Source organism: Arachis ipaensis, chromosome B9 (genome assembly GCF_059453495.1).
Source record: "Arachis ipaensis isolate K30076 ecotype BB chromosome B9, ASM5945349v1, whole genome shotgun sequence".
In the NCBI taxonomy this organism is placed as follows: Eukaryota; Viridiplantae; Streptophyta; class Magnoliopsida; order Fabales; family Fabaceae; genus Arachis; species Arachis ipaensis.
In genome coordinates this window covers 47643556-47663151 of record NC_142444.1, presented here as the reverse complement: position 1 = coordinate 47663151, position 19596 = coordinate 47643556, and the positions used below count along the sequence as shown (strand labels likewise).

General features: G+C 38.0%; 1 protein-coding gene, 1 non-coding gene and 1 pseudogene across 2 annotated transcripts; all 3 read left to right on the top strand.

Moving 5' to 3' along the window:
* Positions 1-334: 334 nt before the first annotated feature.
* Positions 335-438, top strand: LOC148544557 (small nucleolar RNA R71). Its single transcript, XR_015902046.1, has one exon. It is a non-coding gene; the product is annotated as a small nucleolar RNA R71 (small nucleolar RNA).
* Positions 439-5830: 5392 nt separating this feature from the next.
* On the top strand, positions 5831-9654 carry LOC148544556 (uncharacterized; annotated as a pseudogene).
* Positions 9655-9685: 31 nt separating this feature from the next.
* Positions 9686-11744, top strand: LOC107615493 (uric acid degradation bifunctional protein TTL-like). Its single transcript, XM_088498957.1, has 5 exons — positions 9686-9722; positions 9937-10154; positions 10294-10395; positions 11370-11463; positions 11566-11744. The coding sequence occupies exons 1-5, from the start codon at positions 9686-9688 to the stop codon at positions 11742-11744; spliced, it is 630 nt and encodes a 209-aa protein (XP_088355083.1).
* The last annotated feature ends 7852 nt before the right edge of the window (positions 11745-19596 follow it).

The window sequence follows — 19596 nt, the reverse complement described above, 5'->3', positions numbered from 1 at the left end:
ACCTCCTTCAGTGCTTTCTTCCTCTTGATCTTGTGTGTGTATTGCAGCCACTTGTTTTGTTTCTAATTTCCTGGTGAGCTCTGCTAGTTGCTTGGCAAACACCTTGTTTTGGGCTAGAATTGTATCAACATGGTTCAGCTCCATGACTCCCTTAGTGTTGTGTCTCTCTGATGCATAGTAGTACTCATTCTCAGCCACTGTCTCAATCACTTCAATGGCTTCTTCCACAGTCTTTTTCCTGTTCAATGAACCTCCTGATGAATGGTCTACAGCCTTCCTTGATTCATAAGAGAGTCCATCATAGAAAATATGCAATTGCACCCAGTCATGGAACATGTCTGGTGGGCATTTCCTTGTCAAATCCTTGAATCTCTCCCATGCCTCGTAGAGAGTTTCACCATCTTGTTGTCTAAAAGTCTGAACCGCAGATCGAAGCCTATTGACCTTTTGTGGGGGGTAGAAACGTGCCAGAAACTTGCTTTCCACCTCGTCCCATGTTGTTAGGCTCCCCCTTGGGAATGATTCCAGCCACTTAGCTGCCTTGTCCCTAAGTGAAAATGGGAACAAAAGCAGTTTATAGGCATCTTCCTGGACTCCATTGGACTTCACAGTGTCGCAAATTCTCAGGAATTTTGTGAGATGTTGGTTTGGGTCTTCATTAGCACTCCCACCAAATGAACAATGATTCTCCACAAGTGATATTAGCTGTGGTTTGAGCTCAAAATTGTTGGCCTGAATGGGTGGTTTTTGAATGCTGCTACCACAATTCCCAGAGGTTGGGTTTATGTATGAACTAAGAACCCTCCTCTCAGGAATGGCATTGTTTCCATCAGCTCTCTCATGGTTGTGAACTTCTCTATCCATGTTGAGATCTAAAGCTTCCTCAAAATTGTCCTCAGATTCTCCTTCAGATTCTTCTTCTCCCAGTACTCTCTTCCCTCTTGCTTCCCTTCTAAGTCTATGAAGGGTCCTCTCTGGTTCGGTATATGGAGGAGTTGATGTCTCTCCTCTCCTACCTGTCATACAAGAACACAGCACAAGCAACAAACAAGTGAAATACTCTTGGTTAATGGAAGAGTATGGTTAGAGCAGTTGAGGAATTAATTCAAACAGTTAGTGAGTCAGTGAGTTAGTTGCTTGAATTTAAAGGCATAAAGAAAGAAAGCATGTAACAGAGTGCAGAAATTAAAATTCAACAAGTAACTTGTACTGAATTAACAAAGCAAGGAAAATGCTCAATCTAGTTAACTTCCAATTTGAGAATTGTCAATCGAAAACCAATCCCCGGCAACGGCGCCATAAACTTGATGCGCATAAACTTGTTATGCTATGATTTAGGAAATTGCACGATCGGCAAAATTCCTTCCGGCAAGTGCACCGGTTATCGTCAAGTAAAAACTCACAATAGAGTGAGGTCGAATCCCACAAGGATTGGTTGAATGAGCAATTCGGATTAGAAGTGTGACTAGTTGAGCGGAATCAAGAATTAGATGAGATTTGCGGAATGTAAAATTGGCGGGAAATGTAAATGGCAAGAAATTGAAATGGCGGAATCTTAAATTGCATGAATTAAAGAGCAGAAGCTAAATTGCTGAAATTAAAAGGGAATGGGGGTGATTGCATGAATTAAGTTGCAGAATGTAAAGAGAAAGTGGAAATCAGAGATGGGGAATTCATTGGGTTATAGGAGATATTGAGATCTCCGAATCAAAACATGTATATCTCTTCCTCAACCAATGCGTTCATTGAATTTTGCTTGGCAATCTTATATGATTGGATCCCAATCCCTTGGCTCACCAATTCTCTCTAAAAACAAACAAATTCCCAATCCCTTGGTTTAAATGTTCATAAGAAGAGATGATGCTCGATCACTGATTATACCACACAGTTTCATGAACCACAATTTGGTAGGATTACATGTCACAATATCCATCCAAACCCCAATCCAATTCACTGTGAGAAAGCTTCTCTAGCATGAATCCTCCATTCCTTTCCCAAGGTTCCGAAGGATTCCAATTATGGGTAATTTCTTTCCCAAGACAACTACCCAATGGAATTAGATCGAGAAGCTTTCTAACAAAATTCAAGAGAAAAGATTGAAGAAGAAGATAAACTATTATTGATTCATTGAATTACAATAGAGCTCCCTAACCCAATGAAAGGGGGTTTAGTGAGTCATAGCTTTGAATTCAATTACAAAGTTATGAAAAATAGCAAAATGAAAAGGTAAAAATCCTTCCTAACTTAAATTCTATCCTATTTATACACTTTCTATATTGAGCTTCTGTTGTGTTTCTTGGGCTTTGAGGCCTCTCCCTGCTTTCCTTCTGCTTTGGGTTTATGATCCATAATCTTGATGAGGCTGCTGATCCACATTCTGTAACATTCATTGAGCCAACTTAGTGATAATCAAGTAATGACATATGACTCAACAAATTAAAATTCCAGACTCATCAATCCTTCAGGCCCAATCCCATAAACCATGATATTCAATTGGGTTTCATACCAGAGTAAGTTTAAGTTAATGTTTGTGCTCAAAAGCTAACTTAAACTGCAATATTTTTGGCCCAGAAACCTTTTCCGATAGTGGCGTTTAAGTTGCAGTTTAAGCTTAAACTGCAGCTTAAACGCCAGACACTTCCAGTGATGCCTTTTGTGGAAGCACGTTTAAGCTTCAGTTTAAGGTTAAACTGAAGCTTAAATGTGGAAATGGAAGAAGGCAGCCCTGGAGGGTAAAGTAGTCGAACACGTTTAAGCTTCAGTTTAAGGTTAAACTGAAGCTTAAACGTGGAGATAGGAAAGGCAGCCCTGGAGGTCGAACACGTTTAAGCTCCAGTTTAAGGTTAAACTGGAGCTTAAACGTGGGAATAGAGAAAGCCATCCTGGAGGTCGAACACGTTTAAGCTCCAGTTTAAGGTTAAACTGGAGCTTAAACGTGGGAATAGAGAAAGGTAGCCCTGGAGGTGTCGAACACGTTTAAGTTCCAGTTTAAGGTTAAACTGGAGCTTAAACGTGGAAGGGGAGAAAGGTAGCCCTGGAGGTGTCGAACACGTTTAAGCTCCAGTTTAAGGTTAAACTGGAGCTTAAACGTGGAAATGGAGAAAGCAACCCTGGAGGAGAAAACTTGATCGAACACGTTTAAGCTCCAGTTTAAGGTCAAACTGGAGCTTAAACGTGGAAATGGCTCCCTGGTGCATTTCCCATTTCTGGCGTTTAACTTCCAGTTTAAGGTTAAACTGGAGGTTAAACGCCACTTCCTTCCTTTCCTCAGCTTTCATGATTTTGGCGTTTAAGCTCCAGTTTAAGCTTAAACTGGAACTTAAACTCCACATGTGATATTCAAGCTTCCTTTATTGATTTTTGTTGCTTCCTTGCCTAGCCTCTTCTTTCCTGAAATCATCCAAACAACTGCATCAAAGTCTTGCAAAATTTCATGAGAATCTTCCATTCATAGCATTCAAGTAATATAACTAAAAACTCATGGAATTTGCATCAAAATCATACTGTTTGGATGGTTCATTGCTTTGTTATTCATTTAACCATTCTTGGTTACTTTAAGCTCAAGAAAATGCATAAAACAACTAAAACTAACAGAAAAATGCTAGTGAAACTAGCCTAAGATGCCTTGGCATCACATTCATCAGCCTATAAATATCTTGGTTACCATTGTTCAATGTTTCCTCTAATTCTCGGAGTTAAATTCTGACTTTCTCTAAACTTAATTTGTTTGCATTGAATCAGGTTCTCTGACGAGCGGGTATATCGGAGCTCTGGAATAATTTACTTGGGGTGTATTCCTGTACCTGCAGCTGTGACAGGTATTATCAATAGAGTAGAACCAATTTGCCTTGCACAAAGTCTTTTGGAGAATGTATTAAGTATTCATCTTTATATTTTTATTTGATATATTTTGTTTTTAGTTGAATTGGAGGATCATGTTGTATTATTTTTTTATTTTATCAACCTTCTTTTTTTAGAAGAGCTTGATTCAGAAATAGTCTATTAAGAAGAAGAAAAATTGAATTCTTGCTTGCTCAATCACCAATTGTGTTTTCCAAATTAAAATGCTCTTGTAAATGTAGGCATGACATTGCAAACTAAAAATTTACTTTTGATCTCTGGTTTCGCGTGATTAAAGAAGACTTAAAGTAAACCCTTTGATCCTTGATTTAATTATTTTTTATCAATGTGCTAGCTACCACCCAAAAAAAAATGCACCTTTTATTTTTTTATTTTGCATCAGATTTGAACGTGAAATGTATTTTATATTTTTTTGCTGCTAGCAATCTGAGTGAGTTGTTTCTTTTGTTAATTGAATGCCAAAATCAAGTAGAATTCAGTTTTTGAATACTATTCAGTTTTTAATCTGAGTGAGTTGTTTCGTTTCTTTTTGTGACAGCTGTGTACGCTTGATATTTTTATATTCCCCCCTTTTGATGAGCATGGTTATATAAGATGTTATTATTTGATACGTGTATTCCATGAGGAAAACTGAGGTCTTTTTTTGGATGCAGATTGTGAAGGCAAGACAGATCTCAACATTCGTGCTTTAGAGGTTGTGGAAGAACTTAGAACTAAAAGAGCAGACAAGTAGGTCAGTTATTAGTTATCACCCTTGAATGCTAATATCCATATGTCGTTGTCAGTGTTGTAAACTCTGGATCATACTTTGACCTTTTTCATTCCTTTGTTTTCCATTTGTCATTAAACTATTAAGATAGTTGTCTGATCATTATTTTAGAGGAGCATACTAACAATTCTTTTGACTTTCTAACCATTTCCAAACAGTCCATGCTCCTGTTAGTGGCTTTATACAAAGACAGGACATCTTTACCTCAACCTCTGCTAATTAGAATTTAGGTGAAAATAATTACAACCTCACAAGATGCACAAAATAATGAGTCAATCCTATGTATTCCATACTCAAAATAAGTCTTCATTTCTTTTATTCTATATATAGTGTTCTTATGTGATACAATTAATGGAGCAGTTTGATACTTTCATTTTGAGTGTTTTCAAGCATAAAACTATCCTCCATGTCATCACTTTTACCATTTTGATTTACCCCTTTCCATTTTTATATTAGTGACTTCGCCAACTCATATATTATATTTTAATAGTATAATAATTTCTCATTCTTTTATAACTTGTAGTGAAAAATATATAATGTATATCTGTGGGTGAACTGTTAAACAATTAATAGTCTAAGCTAACATAATAAGTGTCATCAGTTAGGGAAAAATTGTAATTTTCATTTCTGCATTATTATTCAAATGTTGCCAAGTAGACTCCATCAGTATAATATCATGGGAAGTAGGTATGTTTAGTTGAAAAACCTAAAAGCTTGTCCAAATATCATTATCCATTTGTGTCAGAAATAGGTTAAAAATGCAAGTATACTAGTAGATATATACAATAGTAGTGTAGCAGTATATTTGATACTAAAACTATGCATTTTGGTGTGTACTTTGGTGCTTGATTGATGAAATTACACGTTAAAAAAAAAGTTTTCCTGCCATGTTAGCTTATTGACACATAGATATATAGTGGGTACGAAAAATAACTAGCCCTTTTTTTTATAATCTCCTCCAGTAGGTCAAAGATTAATTTATTACAAGTTATATATACGTATATATTTTTATTTCTCAGATTAATATAATATTCCTCTTTTTCTTTTTCTGTTTTTAAGGAAGGAATTTTATTTTCCATTTCAAATATTTGCCATCGGACCCAGAGTTTCTTTCTTCCAGTAATTTTTTTTGAAAGTGCAGCATTTTTCAATGAGTAAGCAAATTTCTTCTACATTTCTCGTGCCTGTGTATTATCCTATATGCTATTAAATGCGTGTTTTATTATTCGGTTTAACAGTCAATCACCCATTCTATATCAAGTGTTAATTACTTACTTTTTTCTCGTGGTCTGCCTTTATTTTACGATTTGTCGTCGTTCCAATTTTTTCATCAAACTAGATATAGATAAGAGCTAGATTTCAAAGTCACGAGTTAGTGCAGAATATAGGGACGGTTTGACCGGATTCCTAGATTTTGCATTTGCCAATGCATCATCTGATGGGATGATACGTTGTCCATCTCCGAAGTGTGGTTTCCACCTCTTACAAAATAGAGAGGATGCGTTCGATCACTTGGTGATCAACCCTTTCCCGTCTACTTACACATTTTGGATCCATCACGGTGAGAGACGCGAGGTCGAGCCCTCTTCCGACGGACAAGAAGATCAATCTGAACAACATTTCAACGCCCCGATGCTTGATATCGTCCACGATGCATTCAACTTCTCAGGACTTCCCGGTCCCAAAGAAGACTTGGAGAATGAACCGGGCGGCGGTGCTATGGATGAGTTGCCTAACTTATACAATGAACCTAGTCGAGAGTCCCGCAACTTTCAATGCCTACTCGAAGACGGGGAGCAGGAGTTATACCCAGGATGTTCAAAGTTCTCTAAGTTATCTTTCTTGGTGAGGCTCTATCACATTAAGTCCATGTGCGGAGTGAGGGATAAGGCCTTCAGAATGATATTGGAGTTGCTCGCGGACGCGTTTGAGCATGCCCGGATTCCATCCACTGTGCACGATGCCAAAAAAGTCATAAGAAGACTCGGTCTCGAGTACAAGAAGATAGATGCATGTCTAAATGACTGCATGCTATACCAGGGCAACGACCAAGAGCTGACCAAATGCAAGCAGTGTGGGACATCGAGATGAAAGCATAAAACTAAGAAGAACTCTAGGGTGAGGATCAAGATGGTTATCAAGAAGAACGGCAAACCACAAGCGGCAAAGATTCTTCGTTACTTTCCCCTTATTCCACGATTGCAGAGGTTATATATGTCTAGTAAGACAGCCGTTGACATGCTGTGGCATAAGAGAGGTCCTAACTCTGATGGTATGTATAGGCATTCAAGGTATGCCGAGGCATGGAAGTCATTTGACGCACGATATCCCGACTTCTCTCGTGATCCGCGTAGTGTTCGCCTAGCATTAGCCAGTGATGGCTTTAACCCTTTTGAGAACATGAGCTCGAAGTACTCAATTTGGCCAGTGGTTCTTATCCCGTATAACATGCTGCCCAGGATTTGCATGAAACCCACTTCGTTCATCCTCTCTATGATTATTGCTGGTCCTAAAATGCCTGAAAATGACATAGACGTGTACCTAGAGCCGTTAATCAACGAGTTGAAGCAATTATGGAGGGGTGTTGAAACTTATGATGCAGTCGAGAAAAACACCTTCAAGATGCAAGTTGCGTTGATGTGGACAATCAGTGATTTACCAGGCTTGGGGAAATTATCTGGGTGGAACACGTACGGTGGGAGAGCTTGTCCTGCGTGCAATTTGGATGCTGAAAGTAAACGCCTTACACACAGCCAGAAATGGTGTTTCATGGGTTATCGTCGCTTTCTGAATCATGACCACAAATACAGAAAAGACCGGTACTCCTTTGATGGAAAGTTAGAGGATAGAGGTCCGCCTATTAGAGTCTCTGGTAGAGACATTCTCGGGCAGTTAGAGGGTGTGCATGTCCAATTTGGCAAGGTGCAATCGGTTACGGGGAAAAGGACACGCGGACAGCAAACTCCCATGCAAGACGAGACTCCTTGGAAGAAGAGGAGTATATTCTTTGAGCTGCCATATTGGGAGAACAATGAATTGCCTCACAACCTTAATGTCATGCACATAGAGAAGAATGTCTGTGACAACATAGTATTCACCATAATGAACGAGAAAGGTAAGTCTAAAGACCACATTAAAGCTCGAAGAGACCTCTAGTCGATGGGAATCAAGCATGATTTGTGGCCACGGAAAGATGGAAAGTACCCATCTGCCATCTTTACTATGACCAATCCACAGAAGGAGCTCTTTCTACGGACTATCAAGAACATTGTCTTTCCAGATGGATACGCTAGCAACATTTCCCGCTGCGTGGATTTACGACAGTGCAAGTTGTCGGGGCTGAAAAGCCACGACTATCACATTCTAATGGAATATCTACTTCCAATCGCGTTAAGGAATGCATTGCCTCTCCAGGTGTCTTCTGTCCTGGCGGATTTGTCATCCTTTTTTCGTCGATTATGCAGCAAATCCATAGACCCTCAACAACTTTCTCTCCTTCAGAGTCACGTGGTTCATACTCTGTGTCGCATGGAGACGATTTTCCCTCCTTCTTTCTTCACAGTGATGGTTCACTTGAGAGTGCATCTGGTCGAGGAGGTGCGTCTCGGTGGCCCAGTGCATTATCGGTGGATGTACCCAATTGAACGGTAATTATCAAACAAAATTATTAATTTTTGCCATTAATTAGTGCTTATGACACGTGTTATATTCCCAAAGGTACCTATGCCGTCTCAAGCAGTACGTGCGTAACAAATCACAACCAGAGGGCTCAATTGCAGAGGGATACTTATCCGAGGAGATTCTCGTATTCTGTTCAAAGTACTTAGATAATGTCGAGAGTAGGATAAATCGACCATCCCGTATTGATGATCGACCGCGTGAAGTCATTCCTGATGAGAGTGCAACCATGTTCCCAGAGGTTGGAAAGGCGGTCGGGGCTGCTTCTTTTTACACCCTCACACCAGCTGAAAAATTACAAGCTCACCGTCACGTATTGGTAAGTGACCAATACACATACATATGAAAGTGTATTTGAAAGTGTCTACTTCGTATGATTTTACAATATCTTGAGTAAGTGCATTTGAAAGTGTCTACTTCGTATGATTTTATACGGTTGGAGAACCTGAAGTGACATTTTTTGTGACGTTTGTAGTGAGTTTAGGGCGATCACAAAGAGAAAGTTACGAAGTAGGACAAGGTCAGAGTCTCACATAGATAGTGTTGTGCACAGAAAATTTTCTGATTGGTTCAAGCGTAAGGTGAAACGTTTTTTCATTTATACACATACATATTAATAAATGGTATCATATTATTCGTATCCCAAGATAATGAATAGTCAATTTGTTCACTTCCAGGTTACATTGGGAAGCAGCATGCACTCAAACGAATTGCAGTGGCTTGCATGTGGGCCCAATGTTCAAGTTAGCCGATATACATCCTACAACGTAAATAAATTTAAGTTCAGAACCCTATCGAGAGAGGAAGGGTTGAAAACTCAAAATAGTGGGGTGTATGTCACTTCTGACACTAGGAGTTACGCAAGCAAGCGCGATAGTAATATTGCCGTTGGTAGCGTCTCGTATTACAAAAAACTAGTGGACATCATTGAGTTAAATTACAGTGGTCAATTCACAGTCGTCTTGTTTAGATGTATCTGGGCAAACACCACATCCGGCAGAGGTATAAAAAAGGACTCTTTGGGACACACAGTGGTTAACTTCTCTCATCCAATTCATACCGGTGATCAAGAAGATGATGAACCGTATATTCTTGCATCCGAGGCTCGCTTAGTGTACTATGTCGAGGATGACGCTAATAAAGAATGGAGTGTGGTAATCCATGTGAACCCAAGGGACATGTTTGAAATGGGTGAAGATATAGGACAGTGTAACTTCAAATTTTCTCCCCAACCGATTCTAACTGGGTTGGCTGAGTTTGACGTCGAAGGTTTGTCATTGAGACGGGACGACGATTTGGAGGAACCAACCACTGATGCCATCGATAACTGCGACGAGGCTGCCTAGACATAGATGTCTTCGGAGACTAATTCTAGACATGGGCGCTATTTTTATAGTGTATATCACTGTTGAGGGTTATAAGATCGCATAAATATTAATTAGCATCTAGCATGTAATAGGTTCTCAGAACTTGGATACACCTGATGTATATTCCTATTTATTTATAATTAATTTACCTGGAGAATATGATTTTTTAAACATATGTATTGCTCAATTTATTTAACCAAGTAAGATGTTACTAGATTGTAATTGACACTATATATTGACTGACATGATCTTTTTTTCCAGGGAAATTGGAAGAGAGGGACCTCTTTCTTTGTGCCTCTAGCGTCTTGTTTTGCAATGCGATGATCGAGGCCTCCCCGTTCTCTTCACTAGAGCACGCAAGGTCATTCGCAAGAAACCTGTGGTTCAACACATTGCCCATTCAGTCATGGCTGGACACATTCTCAGCACACAGGCACTTATCAGATGCTATTACTTTTGCGCGTGGGGATATTAGGATGGTAAGTTGCCATGTGTCTACTCGCCTAAAGGCTACTTGGCTTTATTTCAACCCGCCATAGCAAATCTAGATGTTTATTGTCTTTAATTAAAAGGCACCTTCGAAAGGGGCTAACATATCTGAAAAAATGGACATTGCAGGGATTGCTTCAATACCTATCAGAGTACCGCAAGAAATTCGGCTTCGGGTTCGTGACTAGCACGAACCTGCACCTTTCGCAACAAATACTGGAGGAGGTGCAGGTACCATTTTTAATCTTTTTAACACGTGATTGTATGATTTAAGAAAAATAAATAAAAATAATAATAAGGGAGTAATTGAATGAGAAGAGAAGCAAAGAGTGTGAGTGGGATTATAATAATTTTGTCCGATGAGTTAGGAAGAATAATGGGGTCGTGAATGAAATTGGGATGAAGACTTGTGGCTCTGTTGGGGATGCTGGTTACATCATCATATTATTGATTATTAACAACAACTCTTAATTGAGTGCATCTAGTTAACTCAATCCTAAAACCCTATAGTTTGTAAGATTACAATAATAATTCTTTATGCATTTTTGTATATTGATAAGTATATTTATTTTCCTCCTAAGAAAATAAATATACTAACTTTTGAACATGCTGTCTACGTGATTATGGGTGTGCCTTGAATTCAGGTTTCTATTTTTGTTTGTTGTTTCTTCTTCCAATTAAAGAATGGAGGAGGCAGTTCGTTACTTTTGAGGAGGAGGTGTTTACCATCTTCCTTCCCATCATTTTTCCATTTGATTGTGACGACTTCATGATTGAGTTACTAAACATGTTTGTTACTTGTTAGGTACAATTACTTTGTGATTTTTTATTCACGCTAAGAAAATTGTTTGTTTAGTGTTTTTAGTTAAAATAATTTGACGTCACAGATTGAGCCTCTCTTATAATTTAGAAATTGTTAGTTAGTTTCAAAGGACTAATTAATTAGTTCATCATTTGGTTTGATGTGACAACTAAGAAATCACCACTCTAGTATTATACCATGTCTTTTCCTTGGACGCTCCTAAGTATGACTTTCAGTGATATTATTTAAAGAAAGAAAGAAAGAAATGGAGGAACAGCTTGGTATATATTTTTGACCTATATTTCTGATCTATACCACCATGTCAATTCAAATTTGTCAAGCATGTCCATTACTGATATATATTTCTGATTGGTCTGGCTGATTTTGGCATGTTCTTGTGCAGGCACGATATCAGAATAGTCTGCAAGTTGAACTTGAAACGGCGTCTCGGGAGGAATTCACTCTTATAGAAAGACGTCTTACGAAACTATGGGAACGTAAGCCAAACCAGCAGTTTATAACATGGCGCTATTTTGTGCTTTGTTTTTTGTAAAATTTGTGACTTCTAATAACTTGTTTGCTTATGGTGTATGCGTCAGGTTTGTCTTCGGAAAAGACTCTAGAAGTTTCGGAAGAGACTGGCGAGGTGGTTCAAGATTCAATGCTCGAAGATGACGTTGCGCCAGATAGTTCTGATGAGATTGTCTCTAAAGGACACCAACCTTCCATCGTAACCTTTGACCTCAATAAAACTCGAGAGGAGAATGATATTTGCTGACTGCTCTCTTTATTATTAGTCTGCCTTATCTCATGAAATATTAGGACTGAACTGAACAAAGTGACTATTTGTGATTATTCATTTGCCCATTGAATTCGATGAAATGATAATGAATTTGGAATAGATTAATCTCAAATTACTATATATCTAACATTAGATTTATTTAAGTTTTGCATGCATAAATTTATTTTTTTATTTTATTGTTTATCTTATTTTATTTTTTATCTAATTTATGTTTTTCACTTTGAAATTTACCAGTGATCAAATTCTAGACCTTTTAGATATGAAGTTTTGATATCATGTCATAAAATTATTTTTTCCAAAATTTTTAACTTGTAGAAAAAGACAACAGAATAGTTATATTGTTAACAATATATTATTTAATTTTGATAAACATTTTGATTGAATCAATATAATCAACGGTATATGTCTGCCTCCTTTCTCCTTCATCTCACTGAATAAACATAAATGAAATAATAATAATATATGAAGCAGGGGAAATTAAAATATTAAATGAGCACAGAGTTATTTAAAAATGTTTAATGATTTGATAGTAAACATTTTTTATAAATATACGAACGGTGATTCCAAAGACACATATAATTCATCAATGATTTTCTTGAAAGCTGGAGAATCATTGACTCCAATATGTGGAACATTTATCAATTTCTTAGTTTACTAGTCAGAATATTATAATCAGCAAAAGTAAAAAGCTCGATTTGAATAGCTTCTTGAAATAGCCAATAGGCCTTTCTTATCAATTCACTTAATTCATCATCTGCTCAAGTTTACACTACTCATGATTAATAAATATAAAAGTAAAAAAAAAAAAGAGAGAAGAAGAACACAATAGATTACTTCAAATATGTAACCAAAATAGTCTCGAATATTTCTTAAAAATTAATATATACAGAACACAATAATTTGTTCGTTAAGTATTTATGTTTTTTTTATTAGTTTAAATTTTGAAAGAAATAATATTATGATATGATATTAGAATTTTATATCTAAAAAATTTAGAATTCGATCTTTAATAAATTTTAAAAATAAAAAATAACATAAAACAAATAAAAACAGAAAAACTATGAAAAATTAAATAAATCTAAAAAAGGCATTTGTTTGAAAATGAGTGTTAAAAATATAACTATTTATATTATTTTTTTATTAATTTAAATTTTTAAAAAAATTAATTTCATAATAGAAACGATGAAGAATAAAATATAAATTTATAAAAAGCATATATATTATTCCAGTTTATGGAATTAATTAATCTATCGGTATGATATATAAACAAATAAGTCATATATACTGAATATTTTCTTAGTAGCGATATGCAAATGATAATATTAATGTATGAATTGAAGAGAGTAAACAAAACAACATTTTATATTAATGTATGAATTGAAGAGAGTAAACAAAAACTATTAGCGTCTATTATAAAATTAAATAAATAGACCTAACAAGCTTGGAGAATAAAATTAACATAAATATTTGTTTATAAATATATAGATAACAAACTAATATAATCGTTAAGTATTTATTTTTTAATTGTAATTTTTCCTTCAATACCTACTAATACTTTTAAAAAAGATACAAAAAACCGAAAAACACAAACTTAAATTTTAAATTAGATAAGCCACCGCCCCTTAATTCCTTATTTTTTTCCTAATACCAATAATCCTTATTGTTGCTTGCTTCGTCCAGTACCTCTCCTCCACGTCCGTCTCTGCGGTGTGCCAGCGTCCTGGAGCCTCTTCCCTCACTGTCCGATCCCCGGTGGTTCCTCTCTTACCCTCAAACCAGTCATCCCGCTGAAAGTAACCACGATTAATCCTGGATATTATTATGCTCTAACCTACTACTAATTTCATTCTCCAACTGCATCCTTCCATGCTCTAACTCACCTTCAATTCATCTCTCTCTTTTTTTAATCTGTCATTATCTTCATTTTAAGCATGCTATTGCTGATCCTAATAATAATAGTTATCTACGACGTACATTCATTATATTATATATTTAATTAACAAATACTCTGCTTATATATTAGGATTACTAATTACTAATTAATTAATAAGTGTCAAGTAATGAGAGACGTTTAGGCACCAAAAACAAAATTATAGAAACAGCATAATCTTACTCTCTCGTCTTGGCTAATGATATCCTTTCTGATTCCCTCTCACCCCCAGTTATTAGTTTTTCATAATTTCTCTCATTAATGAAGAGCCACCCTGCACCATGCGAATAAGTGTCCCTTTTACATTCATACGTTGCAATGTCTAGTTAGATTTATTTTCTTTTAATATGATTAATTAATTAAGCTTCTTCAAGAATTTGCTGCAATTCCACATTGAAGTGCTATTTTTTATTTTAAATTGAGTATTATTATTGTACTATTTTGAGTATGTTTGGAAGAACCCGAATTTTATGTGTATTAATCTAATAGTTAGACTTTTTTGCAATTCTATTCCAATAGTACACCACATTCTTATGGTTCTAGGCATTATAGAGAAATTGGAAGTACGTCAATGTTAGTTTTATGTCTAACATATTTGATTTCCTTGTTAATATACTCTTTTAATTGACAAACTCATGTACTCTCGTATTTTTCGAATGCAGTTGGGACCTCTGATAATTTATATTATGATGTACATATTAATTGTTATATTCATGTTAATAAAAATGATACATGATTAATTATATTTAACATAAATAATTGAATAAATTGTGAATATATCAATTTTTTTATGCCCCACATATTTGATTTCTTTGTTAACATGCTATCTCAACTCATGTACTCATGTACTCATGTAACTGGGGTATGCCGGTGTCCTTTTTGCATATTAATTTATATTATTATGTACACATTAATTGTTATTACTTCATTATAATTCAAATGCGGTTGGGAAAGATGCCTCGGGTAGGTCGTTTCACGAAGAAAGCCCGTGTAGACACAGCATGTCAGCAGCCTCAAGTGGGAGGTCATGCGGCTTTAACTTCGCAGAGAGCGGACTGCCCAATTCCGCCGCCCAGTGGCAGTAGTGCCCCCACATCCTCGTCTTTACGCCCCTTTCGTCCGCCCCGAACCGAACCACTGCCTGCTCCATAGGCTTCCATGAATGATGTTGAAAACTCGGGGCCAGACGCCGAGGCAGATGAGGTAGATTCTTTTGACCAACATGTTGATAACCTTTTAGCTGCACAGGATGCTCAGAAGCGCAAGACCACAGAATTTTGGGATGTTAAAACAATTGGTATAAGAAAACTTATTTAATTCTACATTTTATTGCCCCATTTTTCTATGATTTATTCGCAGCTTGACTCCAATGGTAGCTAACTAATAATTAATATTTTTTACAGAATCCGATGGCACAATCAAACAAGTCAAACTGAGTGTGAAGGAAGCTATGAAGCCACCTAACGGAAGAAAGGTTGTACTCAGGTTTAACAGTGCACTGCAACCAGTTAGGGATGAAGCAGGTTTACTGAGCGGCGTTATGGGACTGCTAGGATCTGACTACACCAAATTCCCAATCTGCGAGAGGGACTGGAGAAAGGTTCGCACCAGGGACAAGGTCTATAATGAAATAGTAAAGGTAAAATGTTATTTTTATTTCTTCGTACCATTCCAAACTCATACTTTGAACACTACTCACAGCTAAATTCTAATGTTTCAGGAAATGTTCCATTTTGAAGAAGATAGTAGAGGAATTATAAAGTCTGTAATATTCAAGATGCTGGGAAGGGCTTGGAAGGAAACGAGAAGCAGATTATACCATCGCTACTATGACACAGAACTTTCACTTGCAGCAAATATTGAAAACTGCCCAGATGGAATTACTGCGGAACATTGGAGAAAGTTTCTCGATTATCGCAATAGCGAAGAGACATAGGTAATATAGTTTTAGTTTCATATCAGACAAAGTCCATTTATGTTACATTTAGTTCGTTAGAACTAGTGTCTAGTAACTCTTAATTTGATGGCATGACAGGAGAAGTGTAAGAAAAATGTCGAGAATCGATCAAAGCAGCTTTACACCCACATCGGCGGATCGAAAAGCTTGGCAAGGCACGGAGAAGAAGAGGTAATCTAATTTTGAGAATGTTTTAGAATTATCTGTTCCTCTACCTTATTCACTTTGTCGTCATTATTGGTACAGTCGGAACGACAAGGGAGGAGAGTTAGTAGAGGAGAGTTGTATCTCTTAACGCACAAAAGAGATGATGGCTCCTATATCCATGATGCGGCTCGCGCTATTGGAGTAAGTAATGTGTTTTTAGTTTTTTAAATTTTATTGGAAGTATGTGCGGTTAGCGACTAGCTAATAAATGCTCTTAATTGCTTATCTATGTGTGTAGGAAAGAATTGAGGCTATTGAGCAAGGCGATGAATCTTCTAGACTGTTATGCCAGAATGATTCGCTTGCTCAAGCTCTCGGAAAAGAGCGCCCGGGTAGGGTGCGTGGCATGGGGTTGGGACCGACTTCTAGTCAAGTCTTTGGTATGAATTCCCATCAGTCGAGCAATAGTTTTGAAAGGAAGGAGACTCAAAGGGTGCTGCTTGAACTGCAAGCAGAGTTGGTAGTAGAGAAATTGAAAAGGAAGGCAGTGGAGGATGAAGTAGCAACCGAGAAGACCAAAAGACAGTCAGTGGAGGATGAAGTAGCAGCTGGAAAGGTCAGGATGCAGGCAATGGAGAGTGCTTTGATATGTCTACTTCAAGGGCAAGGTAGGGAGCTGCCATCAGACGTCGCCACATGGATGAGTGCGTTGGAGGGACAGATTAGAAAGTAGTTCTTAGGATTGTGGAACCTTTTCTTCTTTCAGATATACACTTTTATTTTGTTGATTATGCAACTCTTAGTAAGGAGTACACTTTGTTGATATTCGGATAATTATATTAATTAAGTTAATGGTTTTGCTATTGTCGTTTACCCTGCAATTTATTTTTCGGGATTTTAAATAATTTAACTTACTAATATTAAGAACAATTAAAAAAAAACGAAAAAAATGTACATTGAAATAAAAAAAGCGTGATTGCCAGTGTACAAAACAGTATTTTTGCGGCCATTTAACTGAAAAATAGTGGCGGTTGCGAACTAGCCATTAGGAATTTGAAAATTCAGGTTAGGAGATAGCGCCAGTTACATTTCAAAAAACATTGGCCGTTAAACCGCGACGTTTTCAAACCGCCGGTAAATTCATTAGTCTTTAAACTGTGGCCATTAAACGGCGGCGGTTTGAAACCGCCGAACATTTCGTGTCGACTACAGATTTCCAAATCGCGGCGGTTTTAAACCCCCGCTAAATATTGCAACGCTAATCTTGGATTTTGCGGTGGTTGTGCCAGCGGTTCCTGAGAACCGCCGCAAAATCATATAACCACCCCCTAATAGGCGACGCTTAACGAACCGCTGGAATCCCATTTCGTGGCGGTTTAAAATCGCCGCAAATCACTCCAGGAACCGCCGCTATTTTCTAGTTCTCTTGTAGTGAAAAGCCTTGCTTTTTACTTTCCATTCACACTTATGGCACCCAAAGTTGGAGAATCCTCTAGAAAGAGGAAAGGGAAAGAAGTTGCTTCCACCTCCGAACCTTGCGAGATGGAGAGATTCATCATCAAAGCTCATCAAGACCACTTCTATGAAGTAGTGGCAAAAAAGAGGGTGATTCCTGAAATCCCCTTTAGGCTAAAAAAGAATGAGTACCCGGAGATCCGATGAGAAATCCGTAGGAGAGGTTGGAAAGTCCTAACCAATCCTATTCCAGAAGTTAGAATCTTGATGGTACAAGAGTTCTATGTCAATGCATGGGTCACTAAAAACTATGACACTATTGTGAACGCACATCCCAAAAATTGGAGAGCTATGGTCCGAGGGCGACCCTTGGATTTTAGCCCAGAGAGTGTAAGGTCGGCGCTCCATTTCCCAATGATGTAAGGAGATCCACATCCTTACACTAGGGGAGTCAATTTTGACCAAAGGCTGGACCAAGTCCTTTCAGACATTTGTGTGGAAGGAGCTCAGTGGAAGAGGGATACTCAAGGCAAGCCTGTCCAACTAAGAAGGCTTGACCTCAAGCCCGTAGCTAGAGGATGGTTGGAATTTATCCAACATTCTATCATCGCTACTAGGAATCGGTCAGAAGTGACCATTGATAAAGCCATCATGATTCATTGCATCATGATTGGAAATGAGGTGGAGGTACATGAGGTAATACTTCAAAAATTGTACAAGAAAGCTGAAAAGCCTTCCACCTTAGCAAGGTTGGCTTTTCCCCACCTTGTATGTCACTTATGCAATTCAGCTGGAATTGTCATAGAAGGAGACATCCCAATTGAGGAGGACAAGCCCATCACTAAATGAAGGATGGAGCAAACAAGAGAGCCTACGCATGCACCTCAACAAGAGCGTGTGGAGCTGCCTCAACAAGAAATCCCTGAGATGCTTCAAGGGATGCATTTTTCTCCCCAAGGCTATTGGGACCAATTACACACTTCTCTAGGAGAACTAAGCTCCAACATGGATCAGTTGAGGATGGGAAATCAAGAGCATTCCACCATCCTCTATGAAATAAGAGAAGATCAAAGAGCCATGACGGAAGAACAACAGAGGCAGGGGCGTGACATAGAAGACATCAAGCTCTTAATTGGATTCCAAAGAGGAAGCATCAACCGTCGTCACTAAAGTGGTCACGTTCCATACTTCCCTTTTTCCTATGTCATTTATGTAAGACCCCGAATTTGTCATTTAATGATTTATTTTTTTACTCGAGAATATAATTTCCAGAAATTTATGTATTAATTGAGTATTTTCTTATTATTGATTTACAACTTTAGTGATTGAAAAATAATGAGTTTTATCCGCTTTAATTTGAATGATTAGATTTTGAATTTTATTTTACGATTTAAAGAAAATTAATTTAATTATCTCTAACTATTGAGTTAGAGTATCTATTTGAAAATAAATTTGTAAATTAATAATTAAATAGTATTTTTATAGATATTATTTTTGGGTTAAAATTTGGTTTTCAATTACTCTATTACCCTAATTTTATTAAAATTACTAAACTAACCCTAACCCTAATTTTCTAAAAATGAAATCCTAACCCTAGCCCCCCCTCACCACACTCAGCCGCAACCCCTCTTTCCCCTTCAACAAACATATGAGAAAAGTAAAAGAAAGAAAGAAAGGGGGGAAACAAAGGGAAGTAGGGAGAACTGAGGAGAAGGAGAGGAAGAGAGACACGAGCTTGCGCCGGTGGGCCTCGCCGTCACCGCTGAGCTGCTCACCACTCGCAGCCATCACGAGGAAGGCCAAAACTGAGCAAGGGGGAAGAAGCCACGCGGCAGAGGAGAAAAGAAGGGAAACTCACCGTGTCGCCGTCACCCATGGAGCCACTAGCTGCACACAGTCGCTATCGAGGTCACCACGTCATCGTCCTTGCCAGCTCTGAATGAGAATCACGATGGAGCTCTGTTTCAGCTTCTCTGGTCCACCGAGAGTGAGCGACGCTGGGAGAGAGGGAGTTGCGAGCCATAGCCGCTGCCGTTCGCGCTCCAGCCCGTCGCCACCACCACATCACCTGCATAGTCACTGGTCTGTCCACAAGCCGCTGCGAGCGGGAGTCGCGCCGCGCAGACGTGTTGCCGTCCGTGAAGCCATCGCCGTCAGCTGTGTCATCGCCGCTGCATTCTGCTCCATCAGCACCTTCGTGGGGGTCCAAGTCAGCGGAGCTCCACATCACTTCTGCTGTCCAGAACCCTGCTACCGTCGCCCGAAAATACTGCCGGTAAGGGTTTTAAGTATGGTTTCTTTTCTTTCAAAATTCCGGGAAGATTATTGACACTGTATGG

Coding starts and splice junctions, on each gene's coding strand:
- LOC107615493 (XM_088498957.1), top strand. CDS start 9,686: ATGGGCGCTATTTTTATAGTGTATATCACTGTTGAGG. Junction 9,723..9,936: donor AGTGTATATCACTGTTGAGG/GTTATAAGATCG, acceptor CTTTTTTTCCAG/GGAAATTGGAAGAGAGGGAC. Junction 11,464..11,565: donor TCTTACGAAACTATGGGAAC/GTAAGCCAAACC, acceptor TGTATGCGTCAG/GTTTGTCTTCGGAAAAGACT.